Source organism: Nakaseomyces glabratus, chromosome H (assembly GCF_010111755.1).
Source record: "Nakaseomyces glabratus chromosome H, complete sequence".
NCBI lineage: Eukaryota > Fungi > Ascomycota > Saccharomycetes > Saccharomycetales > Saccharomycetaceae > Nakaseomyces > Nakaseomyces glabratus.
In genome coordinates, this window is record NC_088958.1 from 643,297 (window position 1) to 665,680 (window position 22,384).

At 38.6% G+C, this 22,384-nt stretch overlaps 8 protein-coding genes across 8 annotated transcripts; 6 read left to right on the top strand and 2 right to left on the bottom strand.

Annotated features, from left to right (window-relative positions):
- Window positions 1-58: 58 nt before the first annotated feature.
- Window positions 59-2,665, bottom strand: VAC14 (Vac14p; the record flags this gene model as incomplete). The annotated part of the gene is made up of 1 exon (XM_447078.1): window positions 59-2,665. The coding sequence occupies one exon, from the start codon at window positions 2,663-2,665 to the stop codon at window positions 59-61; it is 2,607 nt and encodes an 868-aa protein (XP_447078.1).
- Window positions 2,666-2,929: 264 nt separating this feature from the next.
- PAN6 (pantoate--beta-alanine ligase PAN6) lies at window positions 2,930-3,844 on the top strand (the record flags this gene model as incomplete). The annotated part of the gene is made up of 1 exon (XM_447079.1): window positions 2,930-3,844. The coding sequence occupies one exon, from the start codon at window positions 2,930-2,932 to the stop codon at window positions 3,842-3,844; it is 915 nt and encodes a 304-aa protein (XP_447079.1).
- A 531-nt stretch (window positions 3,845-4,375) lies between these two features.
- On the top strand, window positions 4,376-5,854 carry ATG32 (mitophagy protein ATG32; the record flags this gene model as incomplete). Its single annotated transcript, XM_447080.1, has 1 exon — window positions 4,376-5,854. One exon carries the CDS (start codon window positions 4,376-4,378, stop codon window positions 5,852-5,854), a length of 1,479 nt encoding a protein of 492 aa, XP_447080.1.
- Window positions 5,855-6,635: 781 nt separating this feature from the next.
- Window positions 6,636-10,145, top strand: SLN1 (histidine kinase; the record flags this gene model as incomplete). Its single annotated transcript, XM_447081.1, has 1 exon — window positions 6,636-10,145. The coding sequence occupies one exon, from the start codon at window positions 6,636-6,638 to the stop codon at window positions 10,143-10,145; it is 3,510 nt and encodes a 1,169-aa protein (XP_447081.1).
- A 523-nt stretch (window positions 10,146-10,668) lies between these two features.
- On the top strand, window positions 10,669-12,420 carry MCM10 (Mcm10p; the record flags this gene model as incomplete). The annotated part of the gene is made up of 1 exon (XM_447082.1): window positions 10,669-12,420. One exon carries the CDS (start codon window positions 10,669-10,671, stop codon window positions 12,418-12,420), a length of 1,752 nt encoding a protein of 583 aa, XP_447082.1.
- Window positions 12,421-14,400: 1,980 nt separating this feature from the next.
- GVI51_H06457 (uncharacterized protein) lies at window positions 14,401-18,249 on the top strand (the record flags this gene model as incomplete). The annotated part of the gene is made up of 1 exon (XM_447083.1): window positions 14,401-18,249. One exon carries the CDS (start codon window positions 14,401-14,403, stop codon window positions 18,247-18,249), a length of 3,849 nt encoding a protein of 1,282 aa, XP_447083.1.
- Window positions 18,250-18,499: 250 nt separating this feature from the next.
- On the bottom strand, window positions 18,500-18,892 carry GVI51_H06479 (uncharacterized protein; the record flags this gene model as incomplete). Its single annotated transcript, XM_065626624.1, has 1 exon — window positions 18,500-18,892. The coding sequence occupies one exon, from the start codon at window positions 18,890-18,892 to the stop codon at window positions 18,500-18,502; it is 393 nt and encodes a 130-aa protein (XP_065482696.1).
- A 1,362-nt stretch (window positions 18,893-20,254) lies between these two features.
- PCK1 (phosphoenolpyruvate carboxykinase PCK1) lies at window positions 20,255-21,889 on the top strand (the record flags this gene model as incomplete). Its single annotated transcript, XM_447084.1, has 1 exon — window positions 20,255-21,889. One exon carries the CDS (start codon window positions 20,255-20,257, stop codon window positions 21,887-21,889), a length of 1,635 nt encoding a protein of 544 aa, XP_447084.1.
- Between the last annotated feature and the right edge of the window lie 495 nt (window positions 21,890-22,384).

Sequence of the window (22,384 nt, forward strand, 5' to 3'; positions counted from 1 at the left end):
GCATTAAGTACATAATAGTATTTATACCTCATAATCCTATTCATGTGTTTTTACTTTATTAAGTAAACTTTTTTAGTTTGCCTGAGATTTTTCTTGTAATCCCAGAACGATTATTGTTTCGAATTATTACTGAACTTGCATCATCGCGCTTTTCTGACGCATTATCTCTATTGCTTATACTTTCCTTCGTAGAGACCTCAGATCTAAAGCTTGAATTTTCATTTTCTACATTGTGAAAACCATCAAGAAAATTTAGTTGTGCCTCCTTCAGTCCTAGACCTTCACGTTGCGAATAATAGTCAGTTTCCATACTTTTATTAAAATGATCTAGTAAATCAATAAAATGTAACTTGCTATTACTCACTGAACGTTGTTGGGAAATATCCGATGTGTTACTGACATCTGACAAACCACTTCTGTTACTTTGCTTATAAAAGCTGTTTTTATTTTGAGAACCTTGAGCAAACCAAACATTAACACTCTTCAACCTTTTATTCAATAAGTTGAACGCTTCAGACTGTGGTAATATCATTAAAATTCCGTACAGACATTTGTATAGATAGGGATATCTATCTTGTTCCAGCAATTGCAGCCTTAGTCTTGAAAATACAGGTGATTCAATTAGTTGAATCAAAATATCGAATTGAATCAAATCGTTGATCTTGAGTTCGTGATTTGCATATGACTGCAAAACTAAGTAGGCCAGCTCGTAATTCTCAGCAACTAGACACAATGAAATAGCAGAAACAGGGTTACAGCACCAGGATTTGAATATAATATTGAAAAACATTATGTCATCATTATTTCTGAGCTTCTTTCTTAGGTTAAAAAGCTCAGGAGCCGTCATAAGGTTTGTGCTCATAATTTGTATCATCATTCTTACGAATACAACATCAAAATCTTCTTCTAAAATTGATGAAATTAACTTATAGACTCGCTCTGTTGCCAACTTTATACTGATTTGTTTAAGAACATAATTAGCCCTGACCTTTAGTTGTTTTGGATCACGCTTCAAGCCTTCAATAAATGCCTTCAAAAACTTTCTTAGATATTGGTCATTAGTGTCCAGACACAAATTATTCAATAAACTGAGGGCCTTATCTAATAATGTTGCGTCTTTATTAGTTAAGGACTTCAATATAATTAAAAAAAGACCCTCGCTGTGTTCCATTATTTTTTCTGGAGCTTTCTGATATATCAACATCAACCAATCAAATGAGGCTATACGCGATGTTGTAGAGCTATCAAAAAACTGTAGCGACAAACTGTTTACTATGGATCCATAATTAATCGCATCTTCACCTTCTTCATCCAAGCCTGTGGTGTTTTCTGTACACAACGTTACCAGTTTAGAGTTTACTTCTTTGGCCAATTCAATTATATTTTCTTCTGATCTACCAAGCAACTTTATCAACACAGAAAGTATCCTAGGCAAAAATGGAATGAAATCAGAATCTGCCAAGACCAGAAGTTTATCCATCCACTGTAAAGCTATCAACTGGATGTCTATTTCGGAGGATGCTAAGTTGCTCAATAAAATATTGATTAGTTCAGGAAAATCAATATGAATATCCTGCCCTGGTATGTATTCTTCACCATCATTATCCTCTATAAACTTCTGTTCATTTTCAGATGTCCTGATGCTTTCTGGATTTTCAGTAATTGAAGAATTATTAGATACTGATTCAATTGACAGGGAACCCAATGCATTTAAAAGAGATTTCTTTTTCTCAGCAATCAAAGAACCATCGTTTTTCTTATTCAATGATGGTTGCTTTTCTTTGGCAAGTTTGTATTCTCTTATTTTCCTATGTATCGTTGCAACTCTCACCACTTCCTGTAATAGCAACTCCAGCAAGGAATTTGTAACAACTCGTACATCTTTGTGAGAATCGCCTAAGAAGTTGAATAATCCACCCAAAAATGACGGTAAGTATGAGATAAGTTCTAAATCTGGGGAGTCTAAAAGAACCCTAATCCAATCAACAAGAAATATCCTGGTATCAGGGTTGATTGCATTGATTCTTTCCATTAGCAAAGGGATAAATTTCGGCAGAGAGAACGCCAAAGCATCGTCTTGCTCATATGACTCCTGGTAGACATTTCCCGTTACAGAATCAGTTCTTGTAGCTGGCGGCACATTGTTAGGATCATTATTCACTAGACTGACGTAGTTCGAGGCCTTCTCAGCTACTATATCCTTAATCAATCTATCTAGAAGCTCAGCTGCACCTTTAACAGAATTTTCCGTGTCGGCACTTATCTTACTCAATACATCGAACACTTCATTGAAATACAAGAGAATCTCACCCTTGGCAATCTTGGCAATATTGTACAGACTCTCACATGCATAGAACCTAACTTGATCGTTCTGGTCTCCAAAACATGCTAACACAGGCGGTAGTATCTGTGGTAAATACGTACCAACCTGATTTGGCCCCAGAGCAATTGCAGTGGCAGCAAGGCCCATAAGTCCCGCATTTCTCGCCATAGGTTGGTGCAGAGCATACGCATAGTCCTTGCACAGATGGTCAATTATCTGCTCCACACGCGCATAGTCATTCTCCAGCACACATTGTTTTACCAGCTTTTCCAGCTCCAGCGCTGACGCCTTACGTTTATCATACAACTTGTCATTAAGACCTTTCTCAATTGATTTGTCCATATTTAAAGCTGATCCTGATCCAAGGTGACACCTCTCTAGTGCTAACTCCTTTGTTGTGCTATTATCCTTTGTTTTGAAGCTTTCTGAGCTACGCGTTTTTTTATGAATTTCACCAAGAAAGCCTAACTGTGATGGCGATGGCGATGCCTATGGTGATGATGATAGCGAACACTTTAATTTGAGAGGAGTATTTGAGTCTATCTAAGAGTCCATCGCATAGCATCGGTAATTATAGAGCTGAGAAGAAATAGCAATCGTACAGTTATGCGTGTGTTTCATACAATCAAGGAAGTAGTCAACTGGCGTCGCAACGATGTTGGTGATAGGAGAGCCCTGTCAATTGGGTTTGTGCCCACCATGGGTGCATTGCATGAAGGCCATGCCACATTGATACGTGAAAGCAAGAGCCAAAATGATTACACTGTAGTGAGTATATTTGTGAACCCATCACAGTTTGCGCCGGATGAGGACTTGGACAAGTATCCTCGGACTTTGGAGAAGGATATCGAACTTCTAGAGTCACTCGGATGTGATGCTCTGTTTGCACCAAACGCCAGGGAAATGTACCCACAAGGGATTCCCCTGGATGTTCAACAACAACGGGGTCCTTTTGTCAGTGTCCTGGGTGTGAGTGAGATGCTAGAAGGCAAAACCAGGCCAAATTTCTTCCGTGGTGTGGCAACTGTGGTTACAAAGTTACTCAACATTGTTTCTCCCGATGTGGCATACTTTGGGCAAAAGGACATCCAACAATTTATTGTCCTGAACACAATGGTTACTGAACTGTTCATGAACACAAGATTAGTTAGAATGCCAATTGCCAGGGCGCCATCTGGATTGGCTTTAAGCAGTAGAAACAAATACTTGTGTGAAGAAACCCTTGAAATATCTTCTAGTATTTACAAAGGATTGAACAAAGCTGCTGATATCGTAAAGACAGAGAAGTCTGTTGAACGCTCGGAGTTGGTAAATGCTATACAATCGATATGGCAGCCCCACATCGATTCCGCCGATTTCAAAGTTGACTACATCTCAATTGCCGACTACACTACATTGCATGAACTGAACAAGGTCGACTTACCCAAGAAGCAAGATCAAGTAGTGATTAGCTGTGCTGTATATGTCACCGATAGAGCTTCCAAGTCCGTTGTTAGATTGATAGACAATATAGTCTTGTAATTAAATAGGCCAAAAAACAAATAATATAAATACTCTTGACCAATACAGTGTGTAATAGTTAATTTGACAATGGGTAGCGAGGATCTGCTGAACAAGACTGACGATAGCACCCAGATTTCCCTGTCACAAGCATTCCCAAACATTCTTCACCTGATTCTTCTTCATCACGGGTTCAAGGTGGGGTCTCCACATCTCTAAAATCGTTTAGCTTAACTGTTAATCATAGAGAAAGGGTCCCTTTAAAATTCAACAAGAGGTGCACAATATACACCAAAAGATGTTGGAGTGCTTTATCACATATTGTCCAACAATACATTACTCTTCGATATAAATAGTCACAAGTATATACATTTAAATACTCTATCCTAGTTATCCTGTACTGCCAGCTTTTAAAATTTAAGGGCATCGCATCAATAACACAAAAAGTAGCCTTTTCTTTAACTTAAAGCATAAATAAGATAGAAAGGGCAAGATACAAATATAAACTTAAGTGATTTGAGTTTTTAAAGTGTTACAAATTGGTGGTTCAAGATGCTGCGGTTTCAGAGGGGCACAGTTAAGGAGAGTTCTTCCGCCAAGCTTGCTAGTACGAGTCGTAACGGGCCGGAGAGCTCAATTTTAGATCCACATCATTCGGTGATGGAGCTTTTACAAAGGCAAATGGAAGGTAGTGAAGTTCCAAGTGAGTCTGGTGTACTTGGTGAGTCCTGGCAACAGATTCGGGAATCTGATGTAGGCGATGGTGGCGACAGTAACTTTGATCAGCAATCAAATACTTCAGCTATTTTGTCTTCATCTAGTGAAGCATCTGAAGATGAAGATCTAGATATACAACAACAGCTTCTTGGAGGTCAACAAGAATACAAGAACTTCCATATGACTGCAGAGGAACAACTTCAGGAACAAGCACAAGGACAAGGGTTTGGCAGGCCTTCACTGCTGAAAGGTACACAGTCTCGGTTATCAGAGCAGGACTCTAACCGGTCTGGATCGGTGAGAACTATCGTAGATAAAGGGAGTTGCTCATCATCTCTTGATGAGCATGAATTGAATTCAATATTTACTAGCGACTCGATGAGCCTGACTAAGAGTACAGGGTCGTCATCAACTTCATTTGTAATGCCAAAGTTATCGCTGACTTATAAACCATCGCAGGCCAAAAAATTATTGGTGGTAGGTAGACTGAGCAAGAGGTTTCACCAGGACATCCCAAGGGAATATAGACAATACTTCCATATATCTCAAAGCTCCGACCCCAGTGAGTTTCAGAATTACATTGGCATCGTAATTGTGTTTCAAGAATTAAAAGAATTTGTTGCTATGCTGAACAGAATTGTCCAATACACGGACAAAAAACCAATAATACCAATCTGTCAACCAGGACAAAGAATTAGGGTCAAGAATATTCTGAAGTCGTTTTTAAAAAATGATGCTATAACACTATGGTATCCGCCGGTCACGATAGCAAATGAAAAAAGCATGGAGAAACTATTCAAGCACACAGTTAAGCTAGTGAATAAGCTAGAGAATGAAGAAGACGTGCTGAGCTTGTCTACTTCAGATAAATCATTATCAGACGAAACCAGCGGTTACAGGAAGAACAACAGAAGAAAGAAACATGGTGGCAAACCAAGTACCAATTACAGTAAGTGGATAACATGGGGTATATCTCTTACAATCGGTGTTAGTATTGGTTATTACGCGACATATATGATAACCACTACATTACTCTATGGTAAGGCAGAATCACACCACGCAAATGAGGCAAAGGGATTCTCAATCACCAATGGTAACTCCGGCTCGTCGTCAATATCACATTCTACAGAATACTACGAGAGTACTATAAGCCAAAAGGGCTTGTTAAGGAACACCATTGTGTTTATAAAACGTACCATCCACAACCTTAACGGGAAAGTTGGTACATTCTTTGCCTCCATCACTCAAGTTATAAAACAGACCCCAGTACGTGAAGACAACCAATTCTATACACTAGGGTATATGCTCTCTTAGGAAAAATCCCACCTATTCCTTTCTAATATCTATTTGATTTTCTACCTCATCTCTACCATATTCAATATCCCGAAACTTTTGTCTGGCCTACATACTATATCTTCAGTCTAATTATTATATATTCAGTGTTCAAAGGGAAATAGAAATGATATACCATTAGTCACCACTGAGAGACCTTTCCAGTGTTTAGGAAATTCGTAAGATTAGAAGACACCAGTGTACCTACACTAAGACATGTCTCTTAATCCTTTGATGTAATCCATATACTGCTATACCAATACAAAATCCAACACATACACTCTCTCTGGCATTATATCCCATTCACAGACTTCACCAGAACTATCATTACGTCATTTCTGTTGCTCATCCGGCTTAAAAGCCCAGCGACGCGTTTTTTCTTCGCTGGAGCAAAGTGAAAATCGGTCGCTCCGGGCGACACACCGATGAGGTCTCTCTTATCAAGATGAAAAGCTTTAATCAATGATTTAAGTGGCAGTTATTGCCAGGATTTTAGAATGGTGAGACCAACACATATTATCTGAGTAACGGCGGGTAGATATAGGCAAATACAATCAATATCATATTTTCGAGCTAGTCTTTGTGATACTATCTTTTTTTTTTACCCCTGCAATATATTACTGAAGGATTTCCGGACACAAGGATATACGCATACCGATAACAACTGGATAGGAGATTATCTAAAAGCTAGATATTGAAGGTGAAGTACTATAGAACTCAAGAATAGCTAAATTAAGCATTTCTCTGCAAACGCAATAGAACTATGGATTCCACAGAATCAGCTCCGCGAAGGAGGCGTTTTCTGAAACCGCCGTTTCGCATTGGGATAAGAGCACAGCTGACCGCACTGGTCAGTATAGTGGCGTGCTTGTCGCTGATTATCTTAGCAGTCACAACTGGTGTCTATTTCACCTCAAATTACAAGAATCTAAGATCTGATAGACTATATATAGCAGCGCAGTTGAAGTCCTCTCAACTGGATCAAAATTTGAATTATCTCTATTATCAGTGCTACTGGCTAGCCTCTAGAGATACTTTGCAAAACGCGCTCGCGAGCTATGTCGCAGGTAATAAGACTGAAGAGAACTGGGAAGAATCTACTAATGTGATACAGAAGTTTTTGAGTTCATCAAACTTATTCTTCTTGAGTCGTGTCTATGACTATGATTTCAAACCTGTCCTGAACACAACCAATAACGGTACAGGTGATGAAGTACCTGAGTCGATTCAGAATCAGTTATTTCCACTTTCAACCGATGTACCATTGCCATCCTCTCTTATGACAAATGGTATGCTAACAGATCCGGTGTTAAATGGCACCGATTACTTAATGTCAATGTCACTGCCGATCTTTGCAAACCCTTCTATTATATTCTCAGATTTAAAGGTATATGGGTATATCACTGTTGTTATGTCAGCAGAAGGTCTCCGATCAGTTTTCAATGATACAACTGCATTAGAGAAGTCTAATGTCGCTATCGTCTCTGCACGATACTCTAATTACACAAAGATCGATTCCTATAGATTCGTGTTTCCCCCTTATGGTGTAAGTCCCAGTATATTAAATCGAACGTTCGAGCTGGATGACAGTTCCTTCTTAAACGGTGCTTTCAAGCAAGCGAAAGGTGGATCCATCAAGAAAACTAAATTTTTCTATACAAAAGACGTTGCAATCGGCTACTATCCTTGCTCTTTTAACTTTGTTAATTGGGTAGCTGTTGTTTCCCAAGCCGAATCTGTCTTTTTATCTCCTTCAACTAAGCTGACCAAAATCATAAGTGGTACAGTAGTTGGTATTGCTGTATTTGTCTCATTATTGACATTCCCATTGGCTAGCTGGGCAGTGAAACCAATTGTGCGGTTGCAAAAGGCTACAGAGTTGATTGCCGAAGGCAGAGGCCTGCGACCGGCAGGTGCTGGTAGTGGTAGCAGATCAGGCAGTCGCACAAGCTCGATGAAGAAGGATATTAATGATCTCAATTTTATTAGTCGACTGTCTTTAAGTGAAAAGAATCATCGACCGGCTTATGATTCTGCTAGCGACAGCAATTATGCCACAGACGGTTCTCTTTCTCATGATTTACAAACTTCACAGGCCTCTAATAGACCCAGTGATAACGACCGATCTTCAAGTAGATCAAGGTTTTTAACTACTTCTACAAATCTTAATGAAGCTAGGCTACCTGATTACAGAAGGCTATTTTCAGATGAGTTATCTGATTTGACCAATACTTTCAATGCAATGACAGATGCTCTCGACCAACACTACGCCCTATTAGAGGATAGAGTGAGAGCAAGAACAAAACAGTTAGAAGCTGCTAAAATTCAAGCCGAAGCCGCAAATGAAGCTAAAACTGTTTTCATTGCCAATATATCTCATGAGTTAAGAACACCACTAAATGGTATTTTAGGTATGACTGCGATTTCTATGGAAGAGACAGATATTGCAAAGATTAGAAATAGTTTGAAATTAATTTTCAGATCAGGTGAACTACTGTTGCATATTCTTACCGAACTTCTTACATTTTCCAAGAATGTCCTGAAGAGAACTGCACTAGAGAAGCGTAACTTCTGTATAACAGATGTTGCTCTCCAGATTAAATCTATTTTTGGTAAAGTAGCGAAAGATCAACATGTCAGATTGTCTATTTCATTAACACCAAATGTTATAAGAACCATGGTATTATGGGGTGACTCAAATAGAATTATTCAAATTGTTATGAATTTGGTGTCAAATGCCTTAAAATTCACTCCTGTTGACGGCAAAGTAAATGTTAGAATAAAGTTATTAGGTGAGTATGACGAGGAAGCAACTAAAGCCGACAATTTTAAACAAATACATACCATAGCAGACTCGGATGCCCATCAACAACATCCTGTTAGTTCGTCACCAAACGGAGTCTTGGTAAAGCATTTGTCTACTAGTTCCGACTCTAACTCCAACTTGAGTGACAGCGATAAGTACAATGAGAAAACCTATGACGAAGATGACGATGAACATAGCATTACTAACATCTCAGACCATTCAGACGATCTGTCATCACTAGTTTCATCAAGCACAAGCTCTTATGATAATGCATTGTTCAATACTCAATTCAAGAAAACTCCTGATCTGTACGAAGACAGTAATGATGGTTTAGGAACTGAACTGGCTGATCAGAAAACTTGGGTTTTTGCTATTGAGGTTGAGGATACAGGTCCAGGTATTGATCCTAAATTACATGAGTCTGTGTTCGAACCTTTTGTTCAAGGTGACCAAACTTTGTCCAGACAATATGGTGGTACAGGTTTAGGGTTATCGATCTGTAGGCAATTGGCAACAATGATGCACGGCACCATGAAGCTGGAGTCTAAAGTAGGAGTAGGAAGTAAGTTTACATTTACTGTACCTTTGAAGCAGACAAGAGTTATAAAGTTTGATGAAGAAGAAGATCTATTTGAAGATGAGTTCAATCCTGAAAGTAAGAAAAATAGAAGAGTTAAGTTTAAAGACTCTACACGTAGTTTGCACAGTCGTAGATCTAGAACTAGTGTGGACAGAATAACAAACCACTCTGGAGATAAACAGAGTAGTGAAGGACATTCAACTTCATTCAAGATTAGTGAGGTTAAAGATGAAGATATTGAACAATCACCAGAGCCTGACAACTTACCTAAGGTTGGTGACGAAAACGATTCTAAAGCAAGCTCTTCCTCTTCTAAGTCTGACAATATAAAGGAGAAAGAAGAAAAAGTTCATTTGGATAGACCATTCCTGCAAAGTACTGGTACAGCAACATCAAGCAGAAACGTCCCTACAATGGCAGATGTGACTATGCGCTTCAAAATTTTAGTTGCGGAAGATAACCATGTCAATCAAGAGGTCATTAAGCGTATGCTAAACCTAGAAGGAATTAATAATATTGATTTAGCATGTGATGGTCAAGATGCATTCGATAAAGTCCAAAGCTTAGTCGAGCAGAATGACAGTTACGATATGATCTTCATGGATATTCAGATGCCAAAAGTTGATGGTTTATTATCTACTAAGATGATTCGCAGAGATTTAAACTACAAAGGTTCGATTGTTGCTTTAACTGCATTTGCCGATGACAGCAATATCAAAGAGTGCATAGAGGCAGGGATGAACGGGTTTCTATCAAAGCCTATTAAGAGACCTAAATTAAAGATGATCTTGGAGGAGTATTGTCCAAATTGGATAGAAATGAAGAAAAGCAAAGAAAACAAAGACGGGGACAAAAAAGTTGAAGAAAATAAACCCAAAAAAGAATGAACAATCATCTTGTTCATTATCCAGGGTTGTAATAGAACAATTTACTAGCATATTTTATAATGAATTACATTCACATTTTTTTAGCATGTATAATAATCAGGATAGACTTATTATTCTATACTATAATGTACAGACATCGTAACGATTTAGTTCTGCCAATTAATAGTATGTGCCATTTCTTGTATGTTAACGATTATTCCATGTACCTAATGATACATAGCTTTATGCGATACATGCTACATTTCACTCAAAAGATTCCGCGCGCGCCGCGTGTTTGATCGGAGCGCGATGATTACCGATGACCTGATTAAAAATAAATAGCTAGGAGGATACCTCATCGATATTGCACATATCGTGGTAAGTAAATAGGAATAGGCAATCCAATAACAAGCATAACTGTTGACAAACAATAAACCTTTAAATTGTAACCCACCAATTATTCTCGTACACATTATTGGAGTTGATTGAATTGCATAATAATCAATACCGAGATTAGTCAATTTGAGCATACCTAGAAAGCTAAATGGTTCATATAATTGATAATGATCCAAGGGAAGTAAAATTACTTGACCCATATACTGATTTATCAGAAGATGACAAAGAGCAGGAGTCAGATATACAAAGAGAATTGGAAATGATTGAGCGAAAGAAGCAAGATCTTATATCAAGATTAAAGGAGAATAAACGGAAACTTTTGAGCAAACAACTTGATCCAAATATGAAAAACATCAATAGCAGAGGAAGAGTCGAGGTACCGAGATCTCCCAAACGTGAATCCTTACCTGCACAAGAAAACCTTCAACATAATGTCCCACAAGTTACACATAATCAAGCGGCCAATAACAAGAAGGCAAATCCCAATGAAGAGGATATTGTGCGTAAAGAACTTGATGTTGTTGCGACGACATCATATTTTCAGAATAAATTCAAGAACTCTAAAACAGATGAGAATAGGATGGTTACTGCTTACCAACAGATGATGTCCGCCCGTACTCACACCTTTAATGGGTCCACTAGCTTATCCGATAATAAAACCATACAGTGTGATGAACTAGAACCTTATTCAAACTTTCACATCAAAAAGAGGTATATACCTAAGGATGAAGTCGATAAATTACTGCATGGAATAAAAATACTAAGATTGAACAAACTATTTGCTAAAGTTAGACCACCTTCCTTCTCTGAGCCACAATACTCAAACTGGGTTGCAATTGGTGCAATAAGTTCAAAGGAGGACGTCAAGCTTACCAATGCAGCAAAACCTGTCAAGTACTTCAAGTTCACCTTGACTGATTTCAGGCATAACCTAGATGTGTATGTGTTTGGCAAAAAACCAGTCGAAAGGTACTATAATCTTCGAGTTGGAGACATTATAGCCGTTCTGAATCCAGAGATTCTTCCATGGAGACCTTCGGGATGTGTTAACGGTATTAAATCATTCAACTTGAGAATAGGCCATGATTTCAATTGCATTCTAGAAATCGGAGCCAGCAGGGATCTAGGCTGGTGCCAAATGGTAAATCACGGACAGAGTAAGATTTGTAATTCTCCAATTAATACTAAAACCGATAGGTGTTGTGAGTTTCACCGTGAGCTACAAATGAGAAGCACTGCATCAAAGAGAATAGAGCTGAGTGGTTCATACGCTTTAGGAGCTCCTACTAAAGTTGGAACACAACCTTCCATATATAAGGATAATAATAAGAGTAGAAATACTAACCCTGCTAAACATAAAATGTTTTCAATAACCGGGCATGGCTCAAAAAAAGAACAAGAGAAAGAAAAACATGAAATAGAAGCACATCACTTTTCAAATAAAAGAGCGGCTAAGGCCTTCTTTGATGATTCGTTTCAAGATCCAAGCCTTCTAGCTAATCTGGAAAGTAAGCGACGCAAGATAAAAGCATCTAAAATGGATAGAAATTTATTAAAAGCTTTAAATGGTGAAGATGCTTCACAGTCCAAGAATAAACAGCAAGTAAAAGAGATCACAGAGAAAACTTTACAAACTGGTGTAATACAAAGACTTGGTTTTGATCCAAGTGGCGGTCAAATTGCAAAGGTATTGGACAAGTCAAGAGGAACTAAAACCGACGACCCAACAATCTCAAAAAAAATGGGTCTTATCAACGATTTGATACATTTCAAGAAGGATAAAATAAAACTTAAGCCATCAAGAGAAATTCAGCTTGAGAAACGGCATCGTAGAGAAGCTATATGGAAGAAACACTTTCAAGATACAAATGATAGTGATAGTGACTTAGAAATTGTCTAAAAAGAATCAGCCATTGTAAACATTGACAAATTCATCTGAGGTTATAAGGGTGAACATATCACTACTCAAGTATTGTAAATTTCATAAAAACTGGATATTCTACAAAACGGGAGTATAATACAGCTCTCTCTAATGATAAGATCGACCTAACTAAGTCGGAAGTGCATAGATAGAAGTTTGTATTGGAAAAAATTTAATGACTATAATAGTTGTACAACGTGTAATGGTTAGCCAACCACCACTAGACTTCTACTTTTCGTCAATAAGCTGTTCTGTGAAGTTCAATACTATGGTTTTTTATAGAAGTATAGCCATATCAATCATTACTCTTTCGTATTTCATTCTACCATTATTTACAGATGCATATATACCAGGCATAGAGTTGTTGGTAGAAATTCAGCTAACTTAGATTATCAATGATAGCACTGTCCCACACAATACTTGTTTTGTGAAAAATCAGGCTATTTCGCTATCTGACTTTTCATTGAACATGATTGTTTTCATGAACAAGAGTGCAGCTATAATCAAGAAACTAGATTTTGATAGTAGCATCAGTTACATAAGGGTAGCGAAAGAGCATTGTAGCACGATAGTATCTTTTGTCTGTGCCATGGCTCAACTATTATGCGGTAGATAGGTAATATTTTAGCAGTTGAGCCGTATGCTGGATTAGTAACATCACAATGAGAGTTGCGTTACAAACGTGCAAACAGCGCAAGTACTATCCCCGTACTGATAGGGCCTTTCCAAGATATTCACTATATTGCCAGCATTGCTTGTCCGTAGAACGGCAAGGCAAGTTGCGGCATCAACTCGCGGGTTTCTTCTATTTATCTAATTGTGAAATATTCAGATAATTTTTCCTTCTTTTCTTTGTGTTCGCTTCATTGTTAGGGAAGTCGAGTAAGCTTGTAAATTACCATTAATGGAAGATTGCGATTGCCAGCAGTGTATAAAGGAGTAAAAGGTGGGGGTGGGAGGGAGGTGTTCTTACGGTAACAGCTGTTGGTATGAAAGGAAGAGGGATTTATTCCCGAAATCAATAACCTAGGACAATTCCGTGGAGTTTCCCGGTTCTTAAAACTTTCCCTTGCGACTTTGTTGTCTTTTTCTCTGTTCTCACTGCAAGGTAAGTCCCTCACGAAAAGCAGCAACCTAAAAAGTGTGAATATTGGTAGAAGCACTTGCCCTAATGAACATAAACAAGCAACTAAATTCTAAAGGTCTTAATGAACAAGGGACAAGGGTTCTTTGTAAGTGAAGGGGTTTGTTGTTCAAAGCAAATAGAATGAGAATCCTAAGAATTGACAGTAGCATACGTAAACTACCAAGGAATCACAAAAATCACTTAAACAACAGGAGTATCCTTGTAGGAGAAAAGTACTAGGTTGATTTTGTAGTGATAATCGACTTCGAATTTGCAGGATAGTTTTTGACTCTCACCTTAGTTATTACTGCCTTTATTCTAATATCAACTTTTTTCTTGATTTTTATTTGATTTAAAGAGTTTCTGAAATTATCATTCCAGGGTGGAGTTGTACTTGCAATATAAGGCAAACTAGCATTATAGACAAGTGTTATACTAGGTTTCTGATATATACAAAGTTTACATCATAAGGAACATCATCACATATTGCATTTTTAAAGTTCCTGGCCAAGTCAAACAGGTTGCAAACAAATAAACGTTACCTGTAAATCAAACAGTTTAAGTTAAAGATAAAAAATCTTGGAAGAGGAATAACAGGCCAACTGTCTCCGGGTTATATATTGACTATAATAACAGAAGGTTCTATTGATTAGTTACTTCCTCGTAGCAGGAAAGGGAAAGATCAGATTACTTAGCAATAGTTGATTTAGAGTTGACTCTTTCTCTCTCTCAAATATTTGTGATATATCATTTTTGTGTGATTGCTAAGTGCAGAAGGGGTGGATTAGTCTAAAAGAGTACTAATCTTGCTTTTAAAAGACATATATGTTGGAATGGGAAGTTCACCAATAGAGCATTCTATTAAAGGAAAACATGTTTATGACAGGAAATCAAAACTAACCGACAACAATTTCAATTCGAATAACTTCATCAACAACAATAACAGCATCCCAGGTTTTACTCAAGGATTACACCAAAAAAGACATAACTCGAGTGCTAATAACCATACAAGAGATACAATTGTTAAGAGACGATTACCAGTTCAGTCAGACGAGAATCCGATTGGTAACTTCTTAGATAGCTTTTCAAAGAATAGTTCCCCTTTACAACAGTGCAGAACTCCGGGTTCTAGACCACATAGCGTGACGAAAAAAACCAGTAATATAGACAACACAGATATGGTAGGTAGAAGTAATGCCATAGGTGGATATAGCGATAACGCCAACATGAGTAATAAGAGTCCTGCAGAATTTAATGCTGGTCCAGTTAATAAAAATCATACAGGAAACAGTCTCCTAGATAACATAGCAAACTCTGCTAACAGAGTTGATATACCAGGATCACCCTTTTATTTACCAACCAGAACCCATTCAAATATATTGGAAACTACTCAAGCTGATGCTCCTTTACATCCTGTAAATTCTTCGGAGGTTGAACAAGAGTCTATTGGTCCTGAATTAAATTTGATAGAAGAGCAGTATAATTCAAATCTAGAAAATGGGGAAATAAATTATAATACTGAAGTGTCTGATTTTGAATCGCTTCCGACCAAAGATGCCAACAGTGTTACTTCAACAGAATATGAGAAGGGAACCCGAACGGCAATGACCTCACATCAATCAATTCTACCCACTACATGGAATAGATCCACTCAAGCCTTGATATCAAAACTGCAAGATATTTATAAATCAATTTTGGTTCAAGAGGTTGAACTACAGAACTGCTGTTCAGCTATTACATCCTCTCAAACTACTGATTTAAAGAAAATATGGGAAGTGTACAAAATAAATGTCGAACTAGTGAACAACTATGTTATATTTATCACAACAGCGTTGCTGCCGTCCCAATCTCAAACAGATTTATTGATAGGACAAGAGATTATTGACGTATATAAAATTGAAAGAAGATTGTGGGTGTATGGCACAATAACCTTCCTTGATGTTTTGAAACATTTTTCTAATTTCATGGATCCAGAAATCTGTTGTCAGTTTATTATTCATGTTTTTATATCAATTGCCAATATGTCTGATTATATTCCCAAAAAGTTTTCCATTCCGTGGTTTTCTAGACTTGGCGATTTATCCCGTATGGCAACAGCTTTATATCCTCCTGGGGCAACAGATTGGAAATTGAGTGCAGAATACTGGTATGGTGAGGCAATGAAATATACTTACGGAGTAGGTAAACTGTACTATCATATGGCAACAGTTCAGCAAAATTCTTTAGCAGCCTTTATAAACTTAGGTAAAAGTGTTTTTTGCCGAGATGCATTTGTACCAACACAGCAGTACTTGCAGCTTGTAATCGATAATATTTACCAGAGAGCATACATTTCACGGGGTGAGGAATCGAGCAGTAACGTTCAAATACTCGATTATCTTAAGCATAATGAAATAATGGTTTTACCAAACTTCATGGAGAACTTTGAATTGCAGCGAATGGCATATGTATATTTTAGCGAGAAATTCGGCCAAGACTTTGTAGGGAACAACTTTTTTGATACACGGAGTATGTTTGTTCAGAATCTGGAGTCAGTAAAATTTTACTTCAGGCATTCTCCGTTGTTTGCCCAGGCTCATATTCTACAAGTGGTAGGGTACGGAAATATTGGAAATGCGTTTGCTTTGCTTTACGAATTGCCCAAATTTATCAAAGATAATGAAATTTCAAGACAAAGAAAGAAATCTAAAACAGGAGTTGACAACATGAGTATCGATACACTTTCATTTCAAGTTTCAGGAAACGAAATACATGATGTTGGAGAATATTTCAACTCCTTAGAAAATATCGACAAAGAATTTACTTTGCCACCTAATGTTGATATATGGATTCAATCTCTACAATATACTAATACTACAGGTATATTTTGTGGCATGATGGTTTTACAGAAATTTCTCCAAGGTCCTTTCGTTACAGCCTTGCCACATTTACTACCATGGGTCTATTTCTTAATTTCAGTTGCATTCAAAATAGAAACTTTACGGGATACCAACAGTCAATATTTTTGGAAACTCTTCATAAGACGCATCTTTCCTTGGAATACGATCATAAATTTTTTGAACGTCTTAATTGCATTTCTGAAGGACAACTCTGATTCGTGTTCCTTAGTAAATCAGCTTTGCGAAACATATTCACAACTCTCATTGGATGAAATTTTGACAAACTTCTCAGAAAATGAAGAACTACCTGAAGTATGGAATTGCTGGGGATCTTTGTGGTTTGATACTATTAAAAACAAAAGTGAAACTAGTTATAGTGGCTTGAAAACCGCCGGTATTAAGGATGTGAACTTCTTAGACGCTCCTTATGATGGGATTGTTTTTGATGAGGAAGACGACAATGGCAATAAGTTCTGGAAACGTGCCTGTCGTATACTGTTTCTATTCAAAGGATATGCAGAGAAATTTGATCAAGGTTTAAGACTAACCAATATCAACAGTCTAAATTCTGAAGAAGAGAATATTTTCACCAAGAAACAAGAGAAGCGTAACATTGATTTCTTGTTTAAATTTGATCCTACCTATGATTTATTACCGATTGACGAAGCTTCTAATAAATACTTCCAGGTCTATTCACTATTTACAGAGAAATTACCAGCGTTTGAATCGATAAGTGAAAACAATATCATATTAGATGCTGTGCCACAACTCAGTGTTATTGATGGAGAAAGTATTTTTGATTACGTAGGCTACAAGAAGTTGTTGCCATGCTACTATTACTATGATAAGAACGGCAATGTAAACAAAGGTGCTATCTACTCAAACTGGGAGGCTTTTAACCAGCTCGGTAATGGACTGAAACCGAGAATGGAAAATGGCTCTTCATTTATTATTGATGGTCTAGATGATTCGAAGAATTTTGAGATACGCGAAAAAAGGTTATTTGCAAAGTATTTAGAGTGTGACGAAAGCCAAGAATCATCCGATCACCTAGCTGAAGTGGAAAGAGAAGGCGATGAGACGGAAGATGAGACAGAAGAAACAAATTCTCGGAAAGTGGATAAATACTACACTAATCAACGCGACTTGGACACTATATTTAAAACAATCAAGATTAACGGAGAGATGAGAGTCGCATATTATTCGACTTATTTCATTTTCGATGCCACCACATGGCTTCGTCATTTTGCTCACATATACAAGATTGCGTACAGTGGTCTTCTGAATTTTGTCATATGTCTAACCACATTCCAGGAGCTGAGGTTTTTACGTCGTTCCAGAGATGAAAATGTGATGGAGGCTGCCACAAGAGCAGTGATTGTCATCCGACTACTATATAAATTGAAGAAGGTCATACCATTACGGTTTAATGGTAAGATCGCATCACATATAGAAGAGCACTTGGAGTTTGAAGAACAGATTACGTGGAGATCTCATGTCAATGAATTTGTCATTGAAGCAGTTGCCAAATCTCAGGAGAATGGCATGTTTGATGAATTACACAATGAGAGTGCGAAGGCTGATTTTGATGCAGAAAACATGGATACCGCTGACAGTGCGGACACCAAGCAGCGTGGCAATAGTAATGCCAGTACGAATAGCAAAGTTTTATCTGTGCTAGTTACAGATGACCGCAATATGGACAGCAAAGCCAAGGAGCGCGGTATCCGGACGTGCAGCACGAGGTTTATATTTTCCATTTGCAGTCAACTTGGAATGAAGTATGGAATCTGTACCAATTAGGATCATGCCCTGATCCTCGCCTGTATTCCAGATGAAAGGCAAAGAACAAAAGAAATGAATATTTTCACGAATTCTCTCTTTTTTTTTTTAATATTTTGGTAGGACTATATTACTTCTCTTCGAAAATCAGAGCTATAGACAAATACAAACATATATAATGAATATATATATATATGTATATATATATATGTCTCACATAATTTATTAATGCATAAAGAATAATAACATAGATTCATTATTTCCAAGAGTGTCAGTGCAACTCCCATTGGAAATACCAAGATATGCGCCTGGTCAGTTGGAACTTGTTAGAAGGACAATATTGTATCCGTGTATATTTCGTAGTTGCGATCTGTAATTTAGTGTTGGAATGCAATATCAGTGGTTCAACCCCGTTAGCATTTGTCCAGACCATTATTTCGTTAGGCGACAATTGTATACAGCGGCATACCGGGACAGATATAGTGGCACCTTCCGCACGTTGGCGCAACACCGTTTTGAAACTGTGTAGGAAAGGCAGACGAAGATGGTTCTGAGTGCCTTGTCTATATACAGTTCGCCTGAAACGAGGAGCGGCCAGCGGTTTACGCTTGTTGTGCACACTCTTGCTACGTTTACGAAACACCACTTCTGTAATACGAATCATATAGTACTGTACATCCCTAGGAAATACAGTCTACACCAGTACATATATTTATTAGTTGTATCTTGGCTATAACTGTTATCTGAAAAGAAAATAGCCGCCGAGAACATGTATATCCGTGTATCAAATGGCTTTTTTCAATTCCAAGTTCCGTTCCCCCCCACTACTAAACCCACTTCCCATGTAGACATAAAAATGCCATTCATCCGGAAAAGTGAAGAACACCGCGAGTATCATGAAGAAACATTACCCGGCTCCCAATGAATATTATATTTTTCTCGGACTAATGGAAATGTGGTCCAAGGGTACAAGCTGGGTAAAAGGCATCCCACACACTGAACGTAGAGGCTACAGCCGTACCGAGACTGTTTAGCCGATGCGCATTTCTCTCTCTCCCCTCCCATCCTCTAGTCCGAGCCTTGAAGTTAGAAAACGTCAAAAGACAATAAGTGCCCTAGTAGTGGGGGGAAGGTGGAGCGGGAAGTGGAAAAGCCATCGAGAGTAAGTAAAACCGTAGGAACAATCCATATAAGGAAGTTCAATTGCAGTTGCAGTATCCCTCCCCTCCCCTAGTTTAGTAAGCCAGTTCTCGAAGACAAAAAGCGCCGTAGCACCCAAAGAACAATCTTAATTGACACCTGTTTTATGCGCTTCTTTTAGGGGAGGGGGGAGGTCAAAAGCAAGCACTAAAATTTGGGAAGAAACAATAACATACCCCGGACTAAAGGAATACAACTATTAGTAATTCCTTGTACTATCCCACTCATCTCCTGGAAGTTGACGGATGAATGGGAGGTGTATGGACAGAAGGTGGCCCTCGATTTCAATGCCCAGTCCCATTCAACCGAAGGTATTCCCTAGAAACACTGCAACCACTCCTCTCAAATACATTGTGCCATTAGCCGGACACTCCTGCGTGTCTTGTTTGGCGTTTTCTAGATACTCTTGGAAAGACAGGGCATCGGAACAAATCGGGGCGGGGTGTATGTGTTTACACAGTGGGAAGCACTCATACAGACGGAGACACACACATACACACACAGACACATACACACACACTTAATCTTGACGGTTCTATCGAAATTCCCGATTTGCTCCGGGCCCGGGGATTTCTTGCCGCCCACCCTGCCTGAGCCTGCCTGAGCCTACAGAAAAACCAGCGCACAGCACTGGGCTGGGGGATTTTGGCCCAGTTCCAGGCTTGTGAAGAAAAAAAAATTAGTATAAATAGCGGATGGAAACTGCAAGATTGTTTAATACCTTTTCCTCTACAAGAAGATAAATCAGAAAATAAAAATTGTGAAAAAGGATATCAATACAAATTACCGTACCAATTAAAAAAATAAATAAATATAAAACTACAACATGCCATCTAAATCTAGTGTTTCTGGGAACTCCGTTGAGGAGAGGATTAGATCCGAGTTGGGATTGTCCAAGGAAGTTACTCTAATTAGAAGGAACGCTCCAGCTGCTGTGTTATACCAGGATGCTCTAAAGGAAAAGAAGACGGTGATCTCCAGCGCAGGTGCCTTGATCGCTTACTCTGGTGAGAAGACCGGCCGTTCTCCAAAGGACAAGCGTATCGTTGAAGAAGAAACCTCCCGTGACAACGTGTGGTGGGGACCAGTTAACAAGCCATGCTCGGAGAGAACCTGGGCCATTAACCGTGAAAGAGCTGCTGATTACTTGAGAACCAGAGAGACTTTGTACGTGGTGGATGCCTTTGCTGGCTGGGATCCAAAATACAGAATCAAAGTGCGTGTTGTCTGCGCAAGAGCTTACCACGCTTTGTTCATGACCAACATGCTGATCAGACCTACAGAAGAAGAATTGGCCAACTTCGGTGAGCCAGACTTCACTGTATGGAACGCTGGCCAATTCCCCGCCAATGCAAGAACCCAAGATATGACCTCAAAGACCACCATTGAAATTAACTTCAAGGCCATGGAAATGGTCATCCTAGGTACCGAATACGCTGGTGAAATGAAGAAAGGTATCTTCACAGTTATGTTCTACTTGATGCCTGTCCACCACAACGTGCTAACTTTGCACTCTTCTTGTAACCAAGGTATCAAGAACGGTGACGTTACATTGTTCTTCGGTCTATCAGGTACCGGTAAAACTACTTTGTCCGCCGACCCTCACAGATTGTTGATCGGTGACGACGAACATTGTTGGTCCGACGAAGGTGTCTTCAACATCGAAGGTGGTTGTTACGCTAAGTGTATTAACTTGTCCAGAGAGAAGGAACCAGAGATTTTCGATGCCATCAGATTCGGCTCTGTGCTAGAAAACGTCATTTACGACAGCGAGAGTCATGAAGTTGACTACGATGACTCAAGCATCACCGAAAACACCAGATGTGCCTACCCAATTGACTTCATCCCATCCGCCAAGATCCCATGTCTAGCACCAGCTCATCCAAAGAACATCATTCTATTGACCTGTGATGCTTCCGGTGTCTTGCCACCAGTCTCTAAGCTAACCCCAGAACAAGTCATGTACCACTTCATCTCCGGTTACACTTCTAAGATGGCTGGCACTGAACAAGGCGTCACCGAACCAGAACCAACCTTCTCTTCTTGTTTCGGTCAACCATTCTTGTCTTTGCACCCAATGAGATACGCCACAATGTTGGCTGAAAAGATGCACGAGCATAGCGCTAACGCTTGGTTGATTAACACCGGCTGGACTGGTTCCTCTTACGTTTCCGGCGGTAAGCGTTGTGCTTTGAAATACACTAGAGCTATCTTGGATGCCATTCACGATGGCTCCTTGGCTAAGGCTGAATTCGAATCCTTACCAATCTTCAACTTGCAAGTTCCAAAGGCCGTTGAAGGTGTTCCATCCGAGCTTCTAAACCCAGCCAGAAACTGGTCTGAAGGTGAGGCTAAGTACCAATCTGCAGTTTCCAAGCTAGCTGGTCTGTTTGTTGAAAACTTCAAGACTTACCAAGACAAGGCCACTTCCGATGTCTTGGCTGCTGGTCCACAATTGTAAATTCGCAATCAAAGACTAAGAAATTAAAAATTTGATGCAAGAACAGAAAAGGCAATTTTTTTCTCTTTCTAATCAGGTAAATATTCTAAGAACCTTTTCTCTGTTTTCCATAATTTATTTTTTCTCTAAAAATAAGGGGACCAACATTCATTGTTTTAATTTATTTCATTCATATTCATATTCTCAGCTATACTCGCAAATCACTATTATTTTTTTTCTTAATTAACATAAAACTTCATTCTATCTATACCGGAAATGGATATTATTGATAGCTTTTTAAATTTAAAAAGCGCCTCCAGTATATACTATAATATATAAGCAATACATCGTTAATAAACTTAAACCAATTATTCTTATAAGCCATACTCATACCATTCATTAAATATAGTCGTCTATCCATAAAAGAAATACATAGCCGCCCTACAGCCATATTTATTAATTCTCATCTCGCATGCCATCTGTTCCTGATCAGCGGAAGGCTCCCTTATCAGTTGA